The 18740-nt window shown below is 38.5% G+C and overlaps 1 protein-coding gene across 2 annotated transcripts in view; it reads left to right on the top strand.

Moving 5' to 3' along the window:
• Window positions 1–18420, top strand: part of UTP18 (UTP18 small subunit processome component) — a 66369-nt gene extending 47949 nt beyond the window's left edge. For both annotated transcript variants that reach the window (XM_043472133.1, XM_043472142.1), the window contains exons 11-14: window positions 10512–10686; window positions 15549–15691; window positions 16885–16923; window positions 18269–18420. In XM_043472133.1, coding sequence (XP_043328068.1) covers window positions 10512–10686; window positions 15549–15691; window positions 16885–16909 — 343 coding nt within the window. In that variant the 3' untranslated portion in view covers window positions 16910–16923; window positions 18269–18420. The remainder of the gene's footprint in view (window positions 1–10511; window positions 10687–15548; window positions 15692–16884; window positions 16924–18268) is intronic.
• The last annotated feature ends 320 nt before the right edge of the window (window positions 18421–18740 follow it).

An 18740-nucleotide genomic window follows, 5' to 3' on the forward strand; every position in this document is an offset into this window, starting at 1 on the left:
TTATTTTTGTGTATGGTGTTATGTCTGCTTTTTAATAACACTGTCTAGGTTTGTCATAACTTTCTTTCCAAGGAGCAAACGTCTTTTAATTTCATGGCTGCAGTCACTGCCCACAGTGATTTTGGAGCCCAAGGAAATAAAATCTGTCACTGCTTCCACTTTTCCCCCTTCTATTTATGATGAAGTAAGGGGAACTGTGGTGTTGGAGAAGACTCTTGAGAGTCCCTTGGACTGCAAGGAGATCCAACTAGTCTATCCTAAAGGAGATCAGTCCTGGGTGTTCATGGAAGGACTGATGCTGAAGCTGAAACTCCAGCACTTTGGCCACGTCATGTGAAGAGTTGACTCATTGGAAAAGACCCTGATGCTGGGAGGGATTAGGGGCAGGAGGAGAAGGGGACGGCAGAGGATGAGATGGCTGGATGGCATCACCGACTCGATGGACATGGGTTTGAGCAAACTCCGGGAGTTGGTGATGGACAGGCAGGCCTGGCGTGCTGCGATTCATGGGGTCACAAAGAGTTGGACACAACTGAGCGACTGAACTGAAGGGGATTGGATGCCATGATCTTAGTTTTTTGAATGTTGAATTTCAAGCCACACTCTTCACTTTCCTCCTTTACCTTCATCAAGAGACTCTTTAGTTCCTCTTTACTTTCTGCCTTTAGAATAGTATCATATGCATATCTGAGGTTGTTGATATTTTTCCTGTCAATCTTGATTCCAACTTGTGATTCATCCCGCCCAGCATTTTGCATGCATATAAGTTAAATAAGCAGGGTGAGAATAGGTTCGACATACTCCTTTCCCAGTTTTGAACCAGTCCCTTGTTCCATGTCCAGTTCTAACTGTTGTTTCTTGACCCACATACTTGTCAGGAGACAAGTAATGTGGTTTGGTATTCCCATCTCTTTAAGAATTGTCCCCATGTTGTGATCCACACAGTCAGAGGCTTAAGTGTAGTCAATCAAGCAAAAGTAGATTTTTTCTGAAACTCCCTTACTTTCTTCATGATCCAATGAATGTTGGAAATTTTATCTCTGGTTCTTCTGCTTCTTCGAAACCCAGCTTGGACATCAGGAAGTTCTCTGTTCAGTTTTCATACTGCTGGTTATATGGATATCATTCAGTATTCTTAGTAGCATATTAGGATCAGTTATATTGTAGCACAAATACCACTGTAAGTTTCCATATATTAAGATGCTTAATTTGTGCCATTTTTGTTCGACACATCTAAGCAATAATCACATAAGAATTCTTGGGGTAGGGGCTTCCCTGGTGGCTCAGCATTAAAGAATCCACTTGTGACGAGACTAGGGTTCAATCCCTGATTTGGGAAGACCCCACATACCACGGGGCAACCAAGTCTGTGCGCCACAACTATTGAGAGAGAGGTTTACAGACAGGAAGGCCAGGGGTCTCCAAACAGAGGAAATAGGCTGCAAGTGTCAGACATTTTTTATATCTCTCTCAAGCGGCAGGAGGAAGCAAACAAGTGTTAGATTTTTTCCCCTTCTCTAAACAAATTTAAACGGAGGTTTCTCTTAAAATTCTTTGTTGCCATGACAACACCTGGCTCCACTTGGACTTAACTTTTCTCAAACCTTGAGCTAACCAATGAGTTTTTCTTATGGAAATGTTTTTCTTAAGCTATGTTAATGAACTGTGTATTTATCCTAGACTCTTGTCTTTCCTCAAGTCAGTTCTGCTTGAGACTCAGAACCAGGGCTCAACAAACCTGTATGTTTTACTCATGCATTGTTCTCCTAATCTATGTTAATGAAACTATATATTTATTTGGACACCTGCCTTTCTTCAAGATAAATGTCAATCGTTTTATGGCTCGGGATGACTCACCTGGTGCCAATGTTATCTCAAAATGCATGTTGGGGGTGAGGGGCCTGGTGCCACTCTGAATTTTGAGACATCTCCTTTCTCTAATTAACAGCTTGCTGATACGTATATAGTGAAAGTGAAGTTGCTCAGTTGTGTCCGACTTTGCGCCCCAATGGACTGTAGCCTACCAGGCTCCTCTGTCCATGGGATTTTCCAGGCAAGAGTACTGGAGTGGGTTGCCATTTCCTTCTCCAGGGGATCTTCCCGACCCAGGGATCAAACCCAGGTTTGCTGCATTGTAGGCAGATGCTTTACCATCTGAGCCACCAGCAAATTATAGGTATATAATATCTGCCTAAAGATAGGTATATAACATCTGGCTAAAGACTAGCAGGGGGACACTCTTTCTACCCTCTTCTGATGTCTATGTCAGAGGCTTTCTCTGTCTCTTTTATACTTTAGTAAAACTTTATTACATAAAATGTTTGTGAGTGATCAAGCCTTGTCGCTGGCCCCAGATTGAATTCCTCTCCTCTAGAGGCCAAGAATCACGGTGTCTTTCATGGCTCAGGGTGTCTTTCATTTCTCATGTTTCATGATAGCAACAGCCTATCGTGAGCCTGCAACTATAAGCTGAGCCTACGACTATAAGCTGCAACTACTGAAGCTCATCCTGGAGCCCATGCTCTGCAACAGGAGAAAGCCAGCACAATGAGAAACTCGCACACAGCAATTGGCAGGTAGCCCCTGCTCCCCACAACTAAAGAAAAGCCTTTGCAGGAGGGAAGACCCAGCACAGCCAAAAATAAATAAATAAATAAATATATATTTTTAAAAAGAATTCATCAGAATAATGGTAGTAAAGATGATCCAAACTCTTGAAAACAAAATGGAGGTTACAAGTAAATAGATTAGAGACAAGGATTGAGAAGATGCAAGAAATGTTAAACAAGGACCTAGAAGAAATAGAGTCAATCAGTAATGAATAATGTAATAACTGAGATTGAAAGCACTCTGGAGGGAAACAATAGTAGAATAACTGAAGCAGAAGATAGGATAAGTGAGGTGGAAGATAGAATGGTGGAAATAAATGAAGCAGAGAGGAAAAAAGAAATAAGAATTAAATGAGGACAACCTCAGAGACCCCTAGGACAATGTTAAACACCCCAACATTCAAATAATAGCAGTCCCAGAAGAAGAAGACAAAAAGAAGGGGCATGAGAAAACACTTGAGGAGATAATAGTTGAAAACTTCCCTAAAATGGGGAAGGAAATAGCCACCCAAGTCCAAGAAACCCAGAGAGTCCCAAACAGGATAAACCCAACGCGACACACCCCAAAACATATATCAATCAAACTAACGAAGGTTAAACACAAAGAGCAAATATTAAAAGCAGTGAGGGGAAAGCAACAAATAACACAAAAGGGTACCCCCATGAGGATAACAGCTGATCTTTCAGTAGAAACTCTTCAGGCCAGTAGGGAATGGCAAGACATACAGTGATGAAAGAGAAAAACCCTACAACCCAGATTACTATACCCAGCGCAGATCTCATTCAAATACAAAGGAGAAATCAAAAGCTTTACAGACAAGCAAAAGCTGAGAGAATTCAGCACCACCAGATCAGCTCTTCAACAAATGCTAAAGGATCTTCTCTACCCAGGAAACACAGAAAAAGGTTTATAAACTCGAATCCAAAACAACATGGCTGCAGGATCATACTTACCAATAATTATCTTAAATGTAAATAGGTTGAATGCCCCAACCAAAAGACAAAGACTGGCTGAATGGATACAAAAAGAAGACTTCTGTATATGCTGTCTACAAGTGACCCACCTCAAACCAAGGGACACATGCAGACTGAAAGTGAAGGGCTGGCAAAAGATATTTCATGCAAATAGAGACCGAAAGAAAACAGGAGTAGCAATACTCATATCAGATAAAATAGACTTTGAAATAAAGGCCATAAATAGAGACAGGGACACTACATAATGATCAAAGGATCAATCCAAGAAGAAGATATAACAATTATAATATGTGCATCCAAGTTAAGAACACCTCAAGACGTAAGGCAAATGCTAACGAGTATGAAAGGGGAAATGAACAGTAATAGAATAATAGTGGGAAACTCTAATACCCCACTCACACCTATGGATAGATCAACCAAACAGCAAATTAGCAAGGAAACACAAACTTTAAATGATACAATGGACCAGTTAGACCTAATTGATATCTCTAGGACATTTCACCCCAAAACAATGAATTTCACATTTTTCTCAAGTGCCCACGGGACATTCTCCAGGATAGATCCCATCCTGGGCCGTAAATCTAGCCTTAGTAAATTCAAAAAAAATTGAAATCATTTCAAGCATCTTTTCTGATCACAATGCAGTAAGATTAGATGTGAACTACAGGAAAAAAGCTATTAAAAACACAGACATATGGAGGCTAAATAACATGCTTCTTTATAACCAACAAATCATGGAAGAAATCAAAAAGGAAATTAAAATATGCATAGAAACAAATGAAAATGAAAGCACGACAACCCAAAACCTATGGGATTCAGTAAAAGCAGTGCTAAGGGTAAGGTTCATAGCGTTATAAGCTTACCTCAAGAAACGAGGAAAATCAAATAAATAACCTAACTTTACATCTAAAGCAACTAGAAAAAGAAGAAATGAAGAACCCCAGGGTTAGTAGAAGGAAAGAAATCATAAAAATAAGAGCAGAAGTAAATGTAAAAGAAACAAAGGAGACTATACCAAAAATCAGCAAAACTAAAAGCTGATTCTCTGAGAAGATCAATAAAACAGACAGACCACTAGCCAGACTCATCAAGGAAAAAAGGGAGAAGAATCAAATCAACAAAATTAGAAATGAGAATGGAGAAATCACAACAGACAACACACGACAACAGACAACAAAGGATCATAAGAGACTACTCTCAGCAACTATATGCCAATAAAATGGACAACTTGGAAGAAATGAACAAATTCTTAGAAAATTATAACCTTCCAAAACTGAACCAGGAAGAAATAGGAAATCATAAGAGACCCCATCACAAGCACAGATATAGAAGCTGTAATCAAAAATCTTCCAACAAACAAAAGCCCAGGAACAGATGACTTCACAGGTGAATTCAACCAAAAATTTAGAGAAGAGCTAACACTTATACTACTCAAACTCTTCCAGAAAATCTCAGAGGAAGGTAAACTCCCAAACTCATTCTATGAAGCCACCATCATCACCCTAATATCAAAACCAGACAAAGATGCCACAAAAAAAGAAAATGATAGGCTAATATCACTGATGAACATAGATGCAAGAATCCTCAACAAAATTCTAGCAAACAGAATCCAACAACATATTAAAAAGATACATCATGGCCAAGTGGGCTTTATCCCAGGGATGCAAGGATCCTTCAGTATTCGCAAATCAATCAGTGTGATACACCACATTAGCAAATTGAAGGATAAAAACCATATGATTATCTCAATAGATGCAGAGAAAGCCTTTGACAGAATTCAACACCCATTTATGATAAAAACTCTCCAGAAAGCAGGCATTGAAGGAACATAACTCAACATAATAAAAGCCATATATGATAAACTCACAGCAAACATTATCCTCAATGGCAAATAATTGAAAGCATTTCCCCTAAAGTCGGGAACAAGACCACTGTCACCACTACTATTCAACATAGTTTTGGAAGTTTTAGCCACAGCAGTCAGAGAAGAAAAAGAAAGAAAAGGAATCCATATTGGAAAAGAAGAAGTAAAACACTCACTGTTTGCAGATGACATCATCCTCTACATAGAAAACCCTGAAGACTCTACCAGAAAATTACTAGAGCTAATCAATGAATATAGTAAAGTTGCAGGATATAAAATTAATACACAGAAATCCTTTGCATTCCTATAACAATTGGAAAACAGAAATTAAGGAAATAATCATTCACCATTATGATGAAAAGAATAAAATACTTAGGAATAAATCTACCTAAAGAAACAAAAGACCTAAATAGAAAACTGTAAAACACTGATGAATGTAATCAAAGATGACACAAGTAATGGAGAAATATACCATGTTCCTGGATCAGAAGAATCAATATAGTGAAAATGAGTATACTATCCAAACCAATCTGTAGATTCAGTGCAATCCCTATCAAGCTACCAACGGTATTTTTCACAGAACTAGAACAAATAATTTCACAATTTGTAAGGAAATACAGAAAACCTCAAATAGCCAAAGCAATCTTGAGAAAGAAGAAAGGAACTGGAGGAATCAATCTGTCTGACTTCAGACTATACTACAAAGCTTCAGTCATCAAGACAGTATGGTACTGGCACAAAGACAGAAATATATATCAATGGAACAAAATAGAAAGCCCAGGGATAAATCCACACACCTATGGACACCTTATCTTTGACAAAGGAGGCAAGAATATACAATAGAGAAAAGACAATCTCTTTAGCAAGTGGTGCTGGGAAAACTGGTCAAGCACCTCTAAAAGAGTGAAACTAGAACACTTTCTAAAACCATACACAAACTCAAAATGGATTAAAGATCTAAATTTAAGACCAGAAACTATAAAACTGCTAGAGGAAAGCATAGGCAAAACACATAAATCACAGCAAGATCCTCTATGACCCACCTCCCAGAATAAAGGAAATAAAAACAAAAATAAACAAATGGAACCTAATTAAAGTTAAAAGCTTTTGCACAACAAAAGAAACTATAAGCAAGGTAAAAAGCTTTCAGAGTAGGAAAAAATAACAAAGGAAGCAACTGACAGTCTCAAAAATATACAAACAGCTCGTGCAGCTCAATACCACAAAAATAAACGACCTAATCAAGAAATGGACCAAAGAACTAAACAGACATTTCTCCAAAGAAGACATACAGATGGCTAACAAACACATGAAAAAATGCTCAACCTCACTTATTAGAGAAATGCAAATCAAAACCACAATGAGGTACCATCTCATGCTGGTCAGAATGGCTGCTATCAAAAAGTCTACAAACAATAAATGCTGGAAAGGGTGTGGAGAAAAGGGAACCCTGTTACACTGTTGGTGGGAATGCAAACTAGTACAACCACTATGGAGAACAGTATGGAGATTCCTTAAAAAACTGAAAATAGAACTGCCATTCAGTTCAATCACTCAGTCGTGTCCAACTCTGCAACCCAATGGACCGCAGCATGCCAGGCCCCCCTGTCCATCACCAATTCCCAGAGTTTACCCAAACTCATGTCCACTGAGTCAGTGATGCCATCCAACCATCTCATCCTCTGATGTCCCCTTCTCCTCCTGCCTTCAATCTTTCCCAGCATCAGGGTCTTTTCAAATGAGTCAACTCTTCGCATCAGGTGGCCAAAGTATTGGAATTTCTGCTTCAACATCACTCCTTCCAATGAACCCTCAGGACTGATCTCTTTTAGGATGGACTGGTTGGATCTCCTTGCAGTCCAAGGGACTCTCAAGAGTCTTCTCCAACACCACAGTTCAAAAGCAACAATTCTTCGGCGCTCAGCTTTCTTTATAGTCCAACTCTCACACCCATACATGACTACTGGAAAAACTATGGCCTTGACTAGATGGACCATTTTTGGCAAAGCAATGTCTCTGCTTTTTAATATGCTGTCTAGGTTGGTCATAACTTTCTTTCCAAGCAGTGTGCCATACGACCCAGCAATCCCACTGCTGGGCATACACACTGAGGAAACCAGAACTGAAAGAGACTCATGTACCCCTGTGTTCATCGCAGCACTTTTATAATAGCTAGGACACGAAAGCAACCTAGATGTCCATTGGCAGATGAGTGGATAAGAAAGTTGTGGTACATATACACAATGGAATATTACTCAGCTATTAAAAAGAACACACTTGAATCAGTTCTGATGAGGTGGGTGAAACTGGAGCCTATTATACAGAGTGAAGTAAGTCAGAAAGAAAAACCAATACAATATATTAACACATATATATAGAATTTAGAAGGATGGTAATGACAGCCTTATACATGAGACAGCAAAAGAGACACAGATATAAAGAACAGAGTTTTGGACTCTGTGGGAGAAGGTGAGGATGGGATGATTTGAGAGAATAGCATTGAAAGATGTATGTTACCATATGTGAAATAGATGAGCAGTCCAAGTTTGATGCATGAAACAGGGCACTCAAAGCTGGTGCAGTGGGACAACTCAGAGGGATGGGATGGGGAGGGAAATGGGAGGGGGTTTAGGGATGGGGGACACATGTACACCTGTGGCTGATTCAAGCTAATGTGTGGCAAAAACCACCACAATATTGTAATTAGTCTCCAATTAAAATTAATTTAAAAAAAATTTGTAGGTTATATTTAAGGGTACTCTAATGTTCATGATGGTTAGATTTGATCTAAAATTGATATTTACAAGGGAGCTATATGGGTTATAACTTTTTGTCTTCTTTTAAAATTTGTTTTATTTATTTATTTGTGTCTTAGTTTGGGGCATGTGGGATCTTTAGTTGCGGCATGTAAGCTCTTAGTTACAGCCTGTGGGATTTAGTTCCCTGACCAGGGATTGAACCTGGGCCCTCTGCGTTGGAAGCAAGGATTCTTAGCTGCTGGACCACCAGGAAAGTCCTTTGTCTTTAATTGAGATGATTTTGGCATAAATTAGCTTTCAGCAATAAAAGAGATTTAGTATTGAATAGATATTTTGATCCAAGTAAAAATATATAAGAAAAAGATCATTTTTGTCTTAGTTTGGGTAGTTGTAACAAAATGCCATAGATGAGGTGGATTATAGTCAGTAAAAGCTTATTTCCCATATTTCTGGAGACTGGAAGTCTGAGATCAGGTTGCCAGCATTCTTGGGTCCTGGTGAGGGCCTTCTTCCCAGGTTCCAGAAGGCTGGCTTCTTGCTGTGACCTCCAGAGTGAGTGAACCTCTGGGCTCACTTTTATAAAGTCCCTAGCTCCATTCGTGAGGGCACCATCCTTATGACCTAGTCACCTCCTAAAGGGTGACCTCCTCATGCTGTTACCTTTTGGATTAAGACTTCGACATAGGAATTTTCAGTTCAGTCGCTCAGTCGTGTTCCACTCTGCGACCCTTGGACTGCAGCATTCCAGGCTTCCCTGTCCATCACCAACCCCTGGAGTTTACTCATGTCCATTGTGTTGGTGATGCCATCCAACCATCTCGTCCTCTGTCGTCCCCTTCTCCTCCCACCTTCACTCTTTCCCAGCATCAGGGTCTTTTCAAATGAGTCAGTTCTTCACATCAGGTGGCCAAAGTATTAGAGTTTCAACTTCAGCATCAGTCTGTCCAATGAATATTCAGTACTGATTTCCTTTAGGATGGACTTGTTGGATCTCCTTGCAGTCCAGGGGACTGTCAAGAGTCTTCTCCAGCACCACAGTTCAAAAGCATCAATTCTTTGGTGCTCAGCTTTCTTTATAGTCCAACTTTCACATCCATACATGACTATTGGAAAAACCATTCTAGTGGGACACAAATGTTCAGTTCACAGCAAAATTTTCTAAACCCAGGATATATGTTGTTTCTCCTGAGTGGTTAATAGGGACTACATAAGAGTTAGCTGTACTTAAATTAAGGGCTTTTTAATTAATGTATATGAAATATACATCAGAAACTAAATATAAGTAGTTTGAAGACTTTAAAACACTAAATCTAACATACTGTTTGTGTGTTGGCTATAATTTCAAACTGTGGAATCGTGTGTGTGAACTAAATTTGTCTTGTTTATGCATTGTGCCTGTTTCACTGTAGACAGTAAGTATTAAGTGAACAAGTGAGAATGTTGAGTGTAGGAATGAGAACACTTAATGTGTCACCCTTCTTAGTTTGAGTATTAATTTCTTGCAACTTTCAGCTTCATATTGCATTTGCTAATTAAGTATCTGTGAAGACAACTACCTTATTCTTACTCCTTATAAATGATGCCTGTAACATTAGGTGGTCTGAAGATTTAGGTCAAAAATGTTTACTGAAACTTCTTGTCTGTGAATGATTCTGTTAGTCATTAAGATTTACATTTTATGAATATTGGGTATATATAATTCATTGTTCGTAAGTGTTTCAGTAAACTTGGAGTGGAAGATCACTTCTGTAACTGTTGACTGTGGTATTATAGACCAGAAATCTAAGGTACTTGCTATTAGCTGTTGTGCAGCACTGTTTTGGATGTTCTCATAAATAGAATAGAATAAAAAAAGAAAGGAGGAGATCTAAACAGGGGAAAGATGGTGCTCATTCGCATATTAGAATGTTAGGTTGTCCAAAAATGCCACGAGAGTGGCCCTGTTAGCCTCTTTTGTTTGTCTTTGCATCCCAGGCATTTAAACAGTGCCTGTCATAAAGCTGAAATTCAGTAAATATTTATTGAAGGAATGAATAATGAAGATTCTAGGCTTCCTTGGATTTTCTAGCTACATTAGTAATTTAAAAGCTCCCAGCGTTAACAGGATTTCAGTAAGACTACAGTAAAACTGATAGACTATGGTTTTTGCCCTGGGATGAACACTCCAGCCCATAGTCCCTGTGTAACATGATACAGTTCCTATAAATATCAGCTTTTTGGGGGTGGGGTGTTATATCTTAATTCACTTGGATTGTGAAAATCCTTTTGCTTCTTTTTAATCTTTATTCATTTTTCTCTTTGCAGTTCTAATTGTGGAGTGGTAAACATATACAATCAAGATTCTTGTCTCCAAGAAACAAACCCAAAGCCGATAAAAGCGATAATGAACTTGGTTACAGGTGTTACTTCTCTGACCTTCAATCCTACTACAGAAATCTTGGCAATTGCTTCAGAAAGCATGAAAGACGCAGTCAGACTGGTAATGTTTCTTTACCCTTTCCTTTTAGCATTGATGAATTTAAAGTTTTAAGTTGAAAACATGGAAAGATAATAAGGAAAGAGTTGAATTATTTTAAAAAGAGTAGCCTCTTTTGTTGTAAAAATTGTTAGTATTGTAGCTTTTGGGTGTAATTATTGAAATGATATACAGTAGCCACCAAACTTGTATTATTTCAGTTCTTTTGGGAAAGCCGTGCTGTCCCTTCCTAACATTTCTTAAAGGGTTGTCTTCATTTTCAGAAGTTTCTTTCAGTATATATATGAAGGAATATGTAAACAAATATTTCATCCCTCTCTAGTTTTCTTAATTTACCTTTATAAGACCTAGTGTCATAATAGAGTGGAGGCAGTTCTTAAATTTTGAAAATAAATTGAGCTTGGACATTAATCATGTAAAAAGATTGCAGTTTAAATAGCTGGATAGTACTTGTGAAGATAGCTCTGTGCCAGGGGTTCCCAGGAACTCTCATAGGTTTGGTGAATGCTGAGCATTCAGTCACTCAGTTATGTCTGACTCTTTGCAATCCCATGGGCTGAAGCCCACCAGGCTCCTCTGTCCATTGAATTCTCCAGGCAGGCGTACTGGAGTGGGTTGCCATTTCCTACTCCAGGGATCTTCCCAACCCAGGGATCAAACCTGCATTGCTTGTTTCTCCTGCCCTGGAAGGTGGATTCTTTTACCATGGCACCACATGGAATAGAATAGTAAATACAAGGACTCATAGGACTCAGACTCATAGCTAAGAATTATTACAGAGAAAAGATACAAAGGATAAGGAAAAGGTGTATGGGGTAGGCCTGGAGGAAACCAGGCACAGGCTTCCGGAAGTCCTCTCTTAAGGCAGATCACATAGGACATGTTTAATTTCTCGAGTAACAAGTTGTGGCAACATGTGTTAAATGTTTTCTACCAGAGAAGCTCATCATAGACTCAGTGCCCAAGGTTTTTATTGGGGGTTGATCATGTAGGTACCCTCTACCTAGGAGGTACCTAAAGTAAAGGTTCCCAGAAGTCAAGTCAAGTATTCAACATAAACCACAGTGGAGACCCCCTGGAGTAGGAAATGACAACCCACTCCAGTATTCTTGCCTGGACAAGGACAGAGGATCCTGGTGGGCACAGCCCATGGATTCACATAGCATTGGACATAACTGAGGCAACTGAACATGGACTTATGAGCCATCCTTATCATTTAGGAAAAGTGCCCCATCTGTGTAGGGACCTATATGCCAGTCAAGTTCTCAGATAGCATCTAAGGGCCACTTGTAAGCGGGCCTTTCTAAGGATAACAGCCTCAGGCCAGTGTTGGCTCTTTTTTTTTTTTTTGGCCCAGCATCAGAGCTCAGCTTAAATGTCATTCCACCTTGTGAAGTTTCCTGCGCTTCAGGCAGAAGCAGTTTCTTGCTGTGAGCCAGGTATACAGATGCCCAGGTACACATAGAACCTTGAATAGCAGCTTTGCATTGTGCTACTTTTATATGTATGCTACCAGATTGTAAACACTTTACAGAGATTCTTATTTTTATCTTACTTAATACTCAGCAAATAAACCTTGCGTATTTCATCAGCTTTAATAGTGTATAGCTTACAAAGATTTATAAAGAATTTTACAAAAAATTTTGAGCCAGGTGATAGTCCTCAGAGGATTAGCTTATCCAAAGTCAGCAGCTACTAAAGGCCAGTGAGCTGTGATGGTAGATTCCGTATTCTTTCTAGCTTTTAGTTTTCTAAATAAATTTTTCAGAGCCCTAGAATGTGTACGGGACTTCAGATGGCAAGTAGGAGGCTGAGCTCCTCCCTGTAGTATATAGAGCAGCTTTAGTGTTACTTGGGATATATATATTGGCATTCTGCATTAAGATTTTCTTTGAGGGAAGAAAGAGTTCTGCTGGAAAAGTGTGGAAAACATATCATTGGGTTTTATTGCCTCTGTTGAATGAATCATTTGAAAAATAAAAGGGTTCTAATTCAAGTCAGCTTTAAAACCCCCACTCCTATAATGGAAGTGGTAGACTAGCACAAATCAATTTTTTATCATTTTAGTGTTAAAAAATGTGTTTATTTTTTTAGTGATAAAACATTTAGTGTTTTATCATTTAGTGTTAAAAAACCATAGGATCTATTTTTCTTAATATATTCTGCAAAACACCTTATAGATCTGTCTAGCTTGCTTCAGTGATCATGGCAGCATTTATGTTTTTTTATTGTAGTAAAATCACATAAGGAATTCATTAGTGTCAGCCACCTCCCATTTTTTAAATGGTAGTCAACTATAATATCAAGCAGCTTCCCTGATGGCTCAGATAGTAAAGAGTCTGCCTGCAATGCAGGAGACCCAGGTTCAATCCCTGGGTCAGGAAAATCCCCTGGAGAAGGGAATGTCTACACACTCCAATATTCTTGCCTAGAGAATTCCATGGACAGAGGAGCCTGGTGGGCTACAATACATAGAGTTGCGGAGTCGGAGATGACTGAGTGACTAACACTTTCAAACATAATGTCTAATGGAAAAAAGCCAGGTATAGCAGCTTCAGAATGCCTCTGTGACAGTGTCAGTATGATTAGATGAAGTCTCCTATAATGATCCAAACAGTTCTGTTATTCCAGCAGTGAATATAAGTCTAAGTCATAGCACCATTAAGAGACTCAGAAGTTAAATTGTTACTACATCTTCAATCTTGGATGTTGTAGGAGTTGTGGGACCCCTTAGTTATTAAAGTAAGGATGAGAGAGCTTTTATTTGTTGAATTTTGATAACTGGACCCTTAAATGTAAATGAGATTATATTGGAGATAAAGGTAACTTTATGAATTAAAGACATTGGGTGTTTATGGGACTTCTTATTAGTTCAATTACAGCTTTTAATACAGGGTCATAAAGAGAGATTAGAGAACAGCTGAGATCTAACCAGGTGGGGGTCATTGGTCTGAGGGAAGATGTACTAATTCAGTGTAATCTCTGGGAAACTTTTTTTTCAATATTTATTTGTTTGGCTGCACTGGATCTTAGTTGCAGCCCAGGGGATCTTTGATCTTCATTGTGGCATGCAAGATCTTTTAGTTGTGGCACATGGTATCTAGTTCCCTGTCCAGGGATCGAACCAGGCTCCCTGTATTGAGAGCAAGGAGTCTTAGCCACTGGACCACTAGGGACTCCCTAAACTGGGGCTGTTACAAGTAGATAGTTGAGTCTTTTAGGAAGGCATAAACCTGTTTTTTGCTCCTTGATATTCAAGTCATTAGGGGAGATAAAATTTTAAATTGTTGATAAATTGGTAGTTATCTTCCATCAGAACATGTCAGTTTGTTGTGTGAAGCTCTGGCCACCATGTATGTTTCTGCAGGTTATTTGTTGCACAGGGCACATTTAAAGGGACTCCATTTACATCATAAACTTTGTATTTACTGCAGTATTTCTGATAATTTTGGTAACAGAGTTCTGTTTATTTAGCTAGACAAATATACAAATGGTAAAATTGAACTTTAAAAAATTGCTTTGCGTCTTATACTCCAGTTTTTGTCAGCGTCTTTGCTTTAATGTGTCAGAGAGCACTTCTCATTAGCCTTTGCATTGATGACAGGCTGTGCAGGCAGAATCTGCTTCCTGGAGAAGGAGAATAATTGAAAATGGTCTTGAGAGTCACTGTAAACTTTACTTTCTTGACTTAATGGTCAGTAGGCATTTACCAGGGTAGTAAGGCCTAGTGACCAAATGAAACCTGTGTAATAGACAGATGTATCTAACAGTTTTACCTGGTACTTGTCTGTGAAAGTCCCCTTGATTGGGTGGTTTAAAGTCTGACCTAAAAGTGAAGGATGATAGACTGCCATGATTAATAGCTGAATGAGAATTCTGTGAGTATGAAGGTGCTCTGTTTCTTGGAAGAGCTAGAGAATGTGCGAGAGTTGTTAAAAATCCTAGTCTGCTTAAGATAATGGCTTCCTTGCTTGGATTTTATTTATCCACAAATTAGATGAGGACTTGTCTTGCCTAGCTTGGATTTGGGCCTATTTCCCCCCTGAGCAGAACTTTTCTGGAGAAAGAGACCTGGCCTTGAGGTGAGCTTTGGACTGTTTCTCAATCAGAACAGTTTCACTTGAACCAGGTTTTCATGGCTTAGCCTGTCCTTGAGCAGAGATTCTCAACAGCACATTGTTGAGAAATAAAAGTGAAAGTAGGCAATTGTATGATACTGGAAAATTTGGTATGATTTTGTCTTGGCTTCAGACTCTTCATAACATTCTGTTCCTTGTAATCAGATTTTCGTATTCTTTATTGTAGTTATTATGTTAGAACATTAATGGGTTCTACTACTGACTTTTCAGGCTTCCCTGGTAGCTCAGTCAGTAATGAAATTGCCTGCAGTGCAGGAGACTCAGGTTCAATTCCTGGGTCTGAAAGATCCCCTGGAGAAGGAAATGGCAACCCACTTCAGTATTTTGCCTGGAGAACTCCATGGACAGAGGAGCCTGGCAAGCTACAACCCATGGGGTCACAAGAGTCAGACATGACTTAATGAGTAAACCACCACTGCTGACTTTTCACTTTGTTCATTCACTTATTTGTTTGATCCTCCTAGGCACCATGCTAGATGCTGCAGTTTATTAATAATGAAGCATCAAGAAAGCACTTTTTTCTTTTCCATCCCTTCCTTCTCAGTTAATAGCATATTGAAAATCAAATTTTAATTTTGGAACACTTTGCTGTATTAAGAGAACTGTACTTGATGTGTGTTACAATCAAAATGAACTTTTGTTCTAGCAAAATGATAGAATGAAGACTAAAATTTAAGATGAGCTCCCAGTTGTTTTAGTTTAAAAGCTTTTTATTGTTTCCTGCAGGTCCATCTTCCTTCCTTTACAGTATTTTCAAACTTCCCAGTTGTTAAAAAGAAGAATATTTCTCTTATTCATACCATGGATTTTTCTCCCAGAAGTGGGTATTTTGCCTTGGGGAATGAAAAGGGGAAGGCCCTGATGTATAGGTAGGTGTTACTATCTTCACATCTAACAAAATATACATTTTTCTACCATGAAATGTCACTAGCAAAAAATTTACTTGGGGGAGTTTTTGGAGGAGGGGGGTGATGCTGTGTTTTGAAAATGTCAAATTGAGGAAAAATTGCCCCTTTAATAATACTGCCGCTTTCTCTGTGCCTTAACATTTTTAGATTAGCCTTTGTTGACTTGACAAGGCTCTGTTTATTCCACTGGATTTAAGTGATATTTTTCAAAGAGGTGTTTATTTCTTTTCTGGCAGCTGTAAGCTGTAAATATGGATATTAACTACAAAATTACCAAAAGTTTATGCTCTGTCCAGGTTCTTTTCTGCACTCAGTTTTCTTGGCTATAAAGCAAAAACAAATAAAATCTAATTCCATTGTTTCTAGAAGAAGATGCTGGTGACAAGGTGACTCATGGGGGAAGAAACTAATTGAAGTCATAGCCCCATTTCCTTGCTCCCATGTTCTGGCAACGAATGTTGTGTAGAGAACCCTGTTTTCATGTTTGTATGCTTCAGGGAAAGCCTGCTTTCAAAGAAACTGAAATCTGGGGTGAAGAATAGGAGGAGTACAGATTGGTTTTGAGGAGATAGTTGTGAAAAGAGAATGTAGCAAACAATAATATGCTTATAGTTTTACTTACTTTGGAAGAAAATTGGGTGGATGGTGCTAGGAAAATTGATAATTTCATCATTCTCATTACAGGTCATTTTTGGAGTGATTCTTTCAGTTTGGATTTTATAAAAGGGTGCAGATATTTACTGTGCTTCGAAATTCTCTTCCAAAGCTGTAATTTATTATCATATCGGAATTTTTCTTTTCTTAAGTCCCTAAGCCCATTAGAATTTTCACCAGCGCACTGATCTCTAGTGAGAGTGCTTCTAGCATGTGGTTTGCAGTGACAGCATTTCTGCTGGAAGTGGCTGATTAGGTATTTCACGGATTCTGCTTTAATGCTTTGGAGCAAGCTGATGGCTTTTATCTAAAGTCTGAGGTATTAGCATTAGGATCCTTCAGAATATCAACTTGAGGAGTCTTAACATAGCTGCCTAGTGAGAGTGATTGTGATTACATTTCCACACCTAAAGTTTTCCTAAGTGCCATGCTGTGATCTGATTGACAATACCCAGGGTAATCAACAATTGTTTTGATGATTTGTCTTTTACTTTTTTCAGGTTGCATCATTACTCAGACTTTTAAAAAGATTATTCAAAGTAAGAAAAGCTTTTGTTTTTTTTTCTCATTCTACAGAGTTTTAAGGTTGTACCCATTGCTGTCAGTTGGCAGAGGGACCATTTTAGCTGATATTTGTTTCTTTGCCTCTGAGTTGCTGTATCTTCAGTTAAGGGAGTGGGAAGGATATAGATCAGGAAGTTGGACTTGAACTTTTCCTTGGCAATTTCTTCTCCCAAATCACAACAATCTGGCTCTGTTCTTCTGAGGGAAGATTTTTAATATTATGTCCATAATAGTCATCAAAATTATAATTACTGAGTATATAATCTGCAAAGCAGAAGAGACTTAACTGAGAGAGGTAAGTATCTTCCTGTATAATTATAGTTCCCATAAGCTCAAACCCATTTATTTTGTATGTTTCTTGAGAGTTTATAAGTGGCTTGCCTTATAGCTAGTGAATGGTTGGCCGTTAGTTTTGCTACCATATGTACTATATGTATTTGGCACATGGATGTATATATACATATATACCATATATATATAGTATACAGCATAAAGAAAAAGAAATACATATACATATGGTATATATATTCTTTTTCTTCCACTTTTAATGAGATGTAATTGGCATATAGCACTGTAAGTTTCAGATGTACTGCATAATGATTTGATATACATATATCATGAAATGATTACTACAATAACTTGAATGAGCATCCATCATCTCATATAGATACCAAATGAAAGAAATAGATAAAAGCTCCTTTCTTTTTGGTGAAGAAGTCCTAGGGTTTTCTCTCTTAACAACTTTCATATATGATGTATGGCAGTGTTTATTGTATTTATCATATTGTATATCACATCCTTAGTACATATTTATTTTATACCTCCAAATTTGTACTTTTTGACTTCAACATACAAGGTTTTTGCCTTCTTCCAATTGCTGCTTGATATTTAAAACAGTAGAACATTATTTTCTTCCCATGGCTTGATTTTCACCTGAGATATGGTGGTCATTCTGACGTTGAACTTCGCAGTTGACCTGTTCATCACAGTTGAGTAATTTGATCTTCTCTGAGATTCATAAATGTTGAGGAGAAACTCTGAAACTTTCCTTTTCCAGGGGATCTTCCCAACCGAGGGATCAAACCCAGGTCTCCCACATTGTAGACAGACGCTTTACCATCTGAGCCACCCTGGAAGTGCATATAGACTTAATTAGGGGAAATAATTTTTGAAGGTAGCAGAATTTTGAGCAGAACACTAACCAGGAGGAGAAAACAGTCCAGTTATCTTGCCTCTTCAAACAACACTGCCAGTGCGTGTTGTTTGTTGATGACCAGTGGCTATAAATCAAGTATATAATTTCTTCTGTTCTTTCCTCAGATCCAGTTGAGCCACAAGAAAAACCCATCCTGAAATCTCAGAGACTTTCCAGAATGTGTGATAATATATAGATAATGATATATTGAGTCAGATGTGCTTTTCTTAAGTTACTAGGAATGTTTTAATAAACTCACAGTAACTTTTGTTTGAAACTAAGTGTGTGTGCTTCTTCCTTCTCTACCTACCTATACACACACATACACACACACAAATTTGGGTGCATTTCCTTTAAGACTGAACCTGAGACATTGAACACACCTGTCTGTAGCCAAAAATAACATAGGTAGATAGTCTCATATTTCACAGTTAACCCTGATTAGTATTTCTCCCTTTCCCAGGTTCAGTCAGTTCAGTTCAGTCACTCAGTCGTGTCCGACTCTTTGCGACCCCATGGACTGCAGCATGCCAGGCTTTCCTGTCCTTTACCAACTCCTGTAGCTTGCTCAAACTCATGTCCATTGAGTTGGTGATG

The sequence above is a fragment of the Cervus canadensis genome, chromosome 1 (genome assembly GCF_019320065.1).
Source record: "Cervus canadensis isolate Bull #8, Minnesota chromosome 1, ASM1932006v1, whole genome shotgun sequence".
In the NCBI taxonomy this organism is placed as follows: Eukaryota; Metazoa; Chordata; class Mammalia; order Artiodactyla; family Cervidae; genus Cervus; species Cervus canadensis.